Source organism: Centruroides sculpturatus, unplaced genomic scaffold (genome assembly GCF_000671375.1).
Source record: "Centruroides sculpturatus isolate CEXI.00-Female unplaced genomic scaffold, Cexi_2.0 scaffold840, whole genome shotgun sequence".
Lineage (NCBI taxonomy): Eukaryota > Metazoa > Arthropoda > Arachnida > Scorpiones > Buthidae > Centruroides > Centruroides sculpturatus.
The window spans coordinates 148,728-156,924 of record NW_019384981.1 but is presented as its reverse complement, the minus strand read 5'-3'; the positions used below and the strand labels follow the sequence as shown (position 1 = coordinate 156,924).

The following is an 8,197-nucleotide window of genomic DNA, read 5'->3' as shown; positions in this document are numbered from 1 at the left end:
TCTTAACACTTCCTTTGTTACTTAACACTTCCATTGTTAACACTTCCACTGTTAACACTTCCATTGTTGACACTTCCATTGTTACACATCTTCGAAGTCAACCACTTTCAAGCCCATATCTCCCGCACCCTTATAGCTATCGAGACGCGACCACCCCTATGCACGAATGGAGACTTGGGGCTACTATCACATACAAACACCATTCACGTGCGATGTGTAGTTTTGGCGGAAAAGTGAAATATAGGGACATACATGTCCATTTATATATAGATTATTTAGGAGGTTACATTGTTTATCAACTACTGCCATCACTCGGTTGTGATGAATGCAAAAATATATTAACAGCAAAACCTGAAGATGCTGCACCAGAGAAGACATTTACATTTATCAAAACTCGAGGAGGTTTGTTATATCCAAGCTATAAGCTTTGCCAATTGATGTACTGGGCAGAAAGCAAAGTATGTGAAAAATTAACAAATCCAAACATGGGATGTTTATTTTTCAATAATGGATATTGTATTAAATCAGTGTTCTGTTACATCGATGATAGGATGTGACAATGCCGGTCAAAAGTCCTACTTGACCTCCAGATTTTTGCACTTTTTTCCCTGTCGATTGCATTTTTTCAGGCGAACGGGAATCAATCATTTATTTCACCAGTTGAAAGTAAAAAAAAAACATAGAAAAATTCTCACTTAAACGCAATTTAACAAAGAAAAATCAACTAAATAATATGTATAAAATAAACAAAAACAAAAAACAATACACACTTAGGAAAAATAATAATGATAAATAAATGGTACAAAAACTAGAAATTGTTGAAAAAAAATAGAAATTAGTGACTTTTTTGGTACTGAAGTTTGCCTGCTAATTCTTCGATTGCAGGTTTATACTTGGTGCATTCAAGGCTAAGCAAGCGCCATTAACTTCATCTGTTAGCCGGTTTGTTTTACTCGTTTTAATATTATTTAATGCTGAGAACAAAGTCTCACAAAAATATGTTGATGAAAAAATGATTAGCAAAGCCATCGCTAGATTTTTTATATCGCTAAAAGTGTCAGGTATTCTGTTCCATGCACTCAAAATTTCTTGTTCGTAGTTGCACTCTTCTTCGTTATTCAAACGATTTCGTTCCAGATTTTCAAGTTTCGATTTTAAGTCGAGAAACACGCGAGTCCAAATGCTATTTTGAAAATCTGTAAGTTGCATCTCTAAATTATCAATTTGCATCCGTTGGAAATCTTTTAATTCCAAAGAACTGTAAACAACTACATCCGGATACTTAATTATTTTAATGGTCTGTTCTAACCTTACTTGCTAAAATTAATAGAAGTGGCGGCGACGTAACGAAAATACATATGCGATGGAAGGTGTTTAATGTTTTATTAAGTGTCATTTATTTATCCATAAACCTGGTTTTGGGTTTAAATAAAAGCTTTTTCATTCTTATAATAAAATTCATATAGAAAATTATGAAATCGAACTCGGAGGTTATACATCTTTTAATAAAAAGAAAACATTCCATCTTACAGCGATTCCATCTAGTGCTCTTGTAGCGATTGCAGTGCCCTTGGTGGTAACATTTGTCTCTAGTTGATTTTAGCAACGAGCGTAGATAGAAAGTCGAAAGACCAGTTATTTAATTTAATTAATCTACCGACTCTGGTAGTACTAACTTTGGGTACGTTCGTAAAGTCAAACGAGTTAAACGCGTTAGTAACGAATCGTTCGAATAGTAGTAGTCTCNGAGAAGATGTTTATGTTTTCCAGCAGTAAAATAACCGTTTCCACCAAGGCCTCTTACGCTTGACGGATTCTTCCACCATTTTTTCGGACTCCTTTCTGTCCAGTTCAATCTCACGTGACCTTGTCTCCACCGTCTATTCTGGAACTTCCAGATATTGCCGTTGTAGATAATGGACGAGAGACGAAGCGCTGTCGTCCTGAGTTACGACGACCACCCGTTTGACGCCGGGTGTATGCGACTCCTCCGCATCTTTCGGAAGCACCCGTATTACACGAGACAAAGACGACGCGCTATCCTCGGGCTCAGCATGGCCCGAGGCACACACTTCTTCAATTCTTTGAAATTATCCATCTGCAAAGAAAAATGAGCGAATGTTGTGAAAACAGAACTTGCATTAAAGTGTAGAGTATAGCGGTGTGAATTTCAAGTGGGATATAATGTGTATATAAACCATAGCGGGGGATAACAATTTCACGTATTTATTAATTCTTATTTTGCTTTTACAGTTCCATTGAATTTGGACTAAACGAAAATTAACAATAAAAAGGGTAAAAATTATCTTGTAAAATAAATGGAAAGACTTCATTGGGCGCCTCTGTGACCAAACTGTTCAATTGTTATCTAAATGGCGCTTTATCGGAAAATCATTGCCACTAATTGTGTTATTCGGCTTAACAATGTTCAAAAATACCTAAATTTATAAAGTTCGTAGTCTGAACTTCCGATAAAATCACTGCAAATGATGAAAAACTCAGAAAAACGCTCGAAATCAATGACTTTACATCGCACGAACCAAAAATCCAACCGTTTGCAATAACAATAATCGATCGCTAATACGATTTCTAACCCAAGTTGTCTTTTGGCACCTGACAGATCGAGTCCAAACACGGAGAATAGCTCACTGCTGTTACTGATACGTTTTGAAATAAATACATTTTTAATTACAATGATATATAGACTTGTTATATGAAATATTTTGTTTTCGTAATATCTAGAGTAAAAACAATAAGAAAAATAAAAATATTGTAGTCTTAAGAATTTAGGGGAGAGATCCTTCAAAAAATAAATAAAATTGATTTTTTTTTTAATTCCAATTTTTATGTAATTCGAACATCTTTTAACGTTTGTTCGAAATACGTCACACATGACGACTCACAGTTCGATTGTGTTTCTGTTCGGAGTCGGACGTGCTTTTCTTGCGCTCGTCAATCAATTGTGTGCTGTTTTTTGCTGTTTGCGGACTTTTCGAAAGAAGATGAAAGATTTTTGAGTTAATTAAGTCTTAGTCCATATTGAACCTAGACGTAAGAATTTATTTAATATTACTTGGAGAATCGGTCCCAGAAGCTGTTTTCCTTTTCGATTCCAATGTTTTAGATTTAAAAAGACAGCTGCGGAGAGCATTTTGCTTTTCTTTTTATGGTTTTTGCTTTATTAATTTAAGCTTTTGTTTTCACTCGACTAATTGCAAATTTTCTTTTTTACAGAATGAAGAGGTTGGTGGGGTTTTGGAGGCGGTGGTGCCGGAGGGAGGGAGGTCCTCGGAAGGCGCGGAACGAGTTCTGTTGGACTCGTATCGCGCCCGAAGAGACGGTGAAAGAGCGGGGGCTCGACGAGCGAGAGGCAGCGGGCGAAGAACACCTTCCCCAAGTGCGTGTGGCGTGGCATCCTCCCGGAGTCCGGATTATGTGACGCTACACTCTGGGTTCGATGCACTTGGCCAAGGGGTATTCAATTGGGACACAGGATGTGCAAAGTCTATTCGTCATTTCTGGTACTAATTTTGATTATCACGTCGATGACATCACGTGCGTATTCACTTTATTAACGACAGGAGCAGACGAACTGAAACAGTCACCTCAGTCAGAGGTGGATAAAACAGTTATTTCGAATTGGGGCTAGACTAATGCAACTGAAGTAAGAAATATACCTCGAATTCAGAATCAGTGGACGTGCTCGCAGTCATTAGGTAAACAAGGAATCATAATAACCCAGACAACTACCGATAGAAACGCAGGAAGTCCTGCATGGAGAAATAAAAGTTCAGCTCATAGTGCAGTTTTAATGCCTAATCAGTAAAGACCTATACAACCAAAGACCTTCGTCAATAATAAATCGATTTCGTACTACAGTTGCAAAATCACGTACAGAAAAGAAATATAGCTTCAGTGCCTGTGTTTAACGTTCATAGTCACCGAAACTATATTTCTTTTTCTGCAAGTACACATCAGCGCCTCACTTGTAGCCACACTTTAGAAAGCGGACCCTTATAGGCAGCTGTCTTCAACACTTTCGGTGTCTACAGGGTTTTTGGCGATTGTCTCCTCTGGAATTCTAGCAACTCTCTTCATCTTTATCAGGTAGACTACGGACACCACTCTTCTGCTGTTTACTGAATATATCCCTTCGGCTCTCTACCGTGTTTCTGCAAACTTTGAGTAACTCACCGGGAAGACGCGCTGGTTTTCTGGATCTTGGACTTGAGCTCTTGGAACCTCCCTCCTGCCAAGTTGGTAAATTTTTTTGTCGCTACCAACTGGTTCTCTCTTCGGTCTGCTCCAGACAACCTCTGGTTTTTTGCAGCAGATTTTCCAAGGCTGTTGGGCCCTCTTTACACTTCTATCACTACACTTTTCCCAGTCGAACTTCCAGTACTCAGGGTACGAAGACCGTTCGGCCACTGGTGACTGCTCGTCGAGTTGACATTTTCTGGTTGGTCGCGTTCTGCCTGTTCGTCCGCCACGGGGATGCAACTGCCTAGCCGAAGTCGGAATGGGGAGGAATCGGAGGAGAGAGCCACCCGAGTCTCGGGACCGTGGTTTTGTTGCTGCGGACGGCTGCGGGTCCCTTGGCCTATGCGATGATCCTCTTCGATTTTCCTCGACTCGTCCTTTGCACCCGGATGCGACATTCTATCCGGATTCGACACTTTTCACCTGGACATGACACTTTTTAACAAACGTGACCTCTCTTACCCGGACATGACCCACGGACTTGTCTCTCGAACGTGACACTCGGTCGACGACAACGGATTTGACTCCCGATTGTGACCCTCCGGACGTGACACGTTTCTTCACCGGACGCGACTTTCGGCCGACATTTCTTCCCAAACAGCTGTTATGAGGATTGAGCTTCCGGTTAAGGTAAATTAAATTAAGTTACGTTAGGCTAGGCTAGGTCAGGCCCTTCGCTCTTCTCATAACACTGTTCGGGAAGAAAGACTGTTTGATAAAGGTAATAATGTTGACCTTAGGTAATAAACGAATAAACTTCTGCTTTCTCACTGTCTTTTTGTTTTGTAGGAACATTTGGGAGGGAGATTCTTCTCCCTCCCCACCATTACTACGAAGAGGACCAATTGGCCATTTATCGTACAACTTGTACAAGTGAATATTTTCCGAAATATACGATGGTAAGAACTCTTTCGTTTGATTTTTTAACGCATCTTTTCATATAGTAATTGACTGTTTTTATGTTTTTAGACATACCGAAGATGAACAAACACATACACACACACGCACGCACACGCACGCGCGCACGGATATAACATCACTGTACACAAAGATATACACCGTTTAACCTTTACCCGAATTCTTGCACTGGCGCACTTACACGTCAAGCGCCTCGTTCTGTGTAATTCGACACAATGAAACAACCCGAACACTCGCTTCCCACAAATCCAGCCTCTGGGTCTTCGTCCCGGGAAGTGGAAACGCCAATTTTAAAGATTAGAAGACTAAATTGGCGGCCGAAGGGGCTCTGATAATCACAACTTGCATGGATTAAATGGAATTTCATACATTCGCATCAAATGTCGGTCGTATTTCAGTATTGCTAATTCTTACCTAAGATGATTAATTAAAGATCTTGGTGCTCATTGTATAGTTCATTACACTTGCAGTATGGCAGCTGGTGATTTTTTGTTTTGTTTTTATTTTATAAACGCAATGTAGCGTAATAACGATCACTTGTTTTGTTTTGTTTATGGAGGGCACTAAGAGAGGAGCGTTTTAATTTTACCCATGCTTGATTTCTGAAGATCCACAATTTGGGCTGCCGGGCAGCCTTAATACATCAGGTACAAATCGCCCTGGGGTCTTCAACAGCTGAAATTCGATCTCAGGGAGGCAGACTGAAGTCCTAACCGCTCAAACATTTGGCAGTCATCTTCTTATACTGTGTTGAAAGTATAACAAGTAGCGACACTTGCATATAAACAGTTTCTTATAACTTGCATATAAACAGTTTCTTATTGTACACCAGACTTAGTTGGTTTGCAATGTACTGTACCATATCTCTTACATAATATATTCTTTCGGTGAAAAATTGCTATTCGATGTACACCATTTTGTTCACGACGCGTTTTTAGGAATTTAAGTATGACATATATTGAGGACATTCTGTATTTAATAATAACAGATGAAATTTGATCCAATAATTTAGTGTCTTATATCAGAAGTCGCGGTAGTGATTCCCCGGCAAGTAAAAAAGTCGCTGACTGACTACAAATACAAGAATCAGAGTTGCCGATTTTCGGGGATCGATTTCTTCGCCTCTGAAACATCTATAGTAACTCTGAATATCTCGTTCGAAGGAAAATTCGGATATGTCGGATCCCGTCCCTCACCACCAGGCCGCCCCATTGTGGGCCTGGCCGAACGCATAACGGGCTTGCTAATGAAGGCCCTCTTAGTGCCCACAGGGTGAAAAGAGTTTAAATTAACTCTAGGACCGGCGAAACAATACATGCCCGGAGAAGCAGTAATATTGTCTGCCACACACATAATCAAAGGAGTTCCTCTAAAAACGTGAGAATGATTTGCTATTAATTTTATCAAGTTAACTTCATTAATGTTTTTTTAAATGTGCTAACTTAAATATTTCATGTAGTACATTATAGGCATGAATTTTAATATATTGGATATTCTACTAGAGCAAATTATTAAATGTTAGAAAGGTTTTCTTCACGGTTTGTAACACTAGAACCTTGCGTAGTACCAGAGTAGGTAGATTAGTAAGTCTGTATCTCTAAAACGATCAACGCGATGTCTCACAAGAAATGAAAAATCATCTAGGAAGAGATCCCGAAAAGACAATACCAAAGGTAAATATTTATATGTTTTTTATGTAATCTTAATCCTCAGTGAGTCGTGTAACTTTTTGCCCTTGCCTGAGTCGCAGTGGGTCTCTCGGACCCCGTGTTTTAATATAAAATTATTAAATTTTATCTATCGCGTAAAAAAAAAAAACTACAATTTCGCAGTTAAATTCTGCGCTTTGTTTTCTTTCTTTCTTTCTTGCTATATTGATGACAAAATTGCGTTTTTAATGTTTATTTTTATATAATTTGATAGCTAAGCGACACGATTGTTGCGTAGCTATCATTCTTTTATTTATATTATTCCATAACTTCTAGTTGTTTGATTCTGTTTGAACAAGTAAGCATTTTTTCAGAATTTTCTGGTGGAAAATTGACTACAATAAGAAAATCTCTCCCTTTACGTAAATCAAGGTAAAACTGTAAACAAATGTTAGATAATCGCTATTTTCATCGTTTTTCAGCTCCAATTTAGCTCTAATTTACATATTTATTGAAGTTATTTAAACGAATAAGTGTTTTGATAGAAACATTTCGTGGCAAAATTGTCCGCAAAACTAAAATACTTTTGGTTTAATTATTTCCCGCGATTACGCAATATCTAGAAGTAATGAGTTTCCCGGTAAATTTTTTGACTGGAAGGTTTTGCTAAGACATGTAGTCCAAGTAAAGTCAAATAAAAAAAAAACCTTCTAACCGCGTGTTGATCGGACTGTACGTTAGAAGAATATAAATTTTTTTCAGTATTTTTATATTTAAAAAAATGTTAACTAAAGATTGAGCTGGGTTTGTGAGACCCACTGTGATTCACTGAGGGCTATCTCTCTGTGGCCCAACTTTCCTTATAAAGATTAATTGTCTGATATTTTTTTAATCAATCAAAACCGACTTCGTGTAATGATTTTATAATCTTGTATTAAACTCTTAACTTATGTTTTCTTTTCAATTAGCGTTTCTTTGGAATGATAAGACAAGGAAGTGGAAGCAATTCTCATCCCACAACAGTGCAGTTCTTATACCTGTACAGTTTGGTTCGTCCACCCAAACGAGCATCAGTTCAAACTGGCCCTGTATCTTCCCTTATTACTTTAAAAAATCTTCTTTGGAGTCATAAAAAACCATTTAAGGAAGTTCAAGAACAACTGGAAGAACATTTACAAAATTTGCTTTCTAATCCAAGCCTGTCCTACGGAGATACTAGTGATAGTGAATTATTAGATCATGATTATTGTACACCAGAAACATTTAAGTTTATCCTACATTATTTAGGAGGTTATATTATTTATCGTCTACTGCCATCACTCGGTTGTGATGAATGCAAAAATATATTAACAGCAAAACCTGAGGATGCT

The 8,197-nt window shown here is 38.2% G+C and overlaps 1 protein-coding gene across 1 annotated transcript in view; it reads left to right on the top strand.

The window, feature by feature from the left end:
• Positions 1 to 5,758: 5,758 nt before the first annotated feature.
• Positions 5,759 to 8,197, top strand: part of LOC111632788 — a 7,777-nt gene continuing 5,338 nt past the window's right edge. Inside the window, exons 1-2 of the mRNA XM_023377316.1 lie at positions 5,759 to 6,851; positions 7,796 to 8,194. Of these exons, the coding sequence (XP_023233084.1) occupies positions 6,807 to 6,851; positions 7,796 to 8,194 (444 nt within the window). The 5' untranslated portion in view covers positions 5,759 to 6,806. The remainder of the gene's footprint in view (positions 6,852 to 7,795; positions 8,195 to 8,197) is intronic.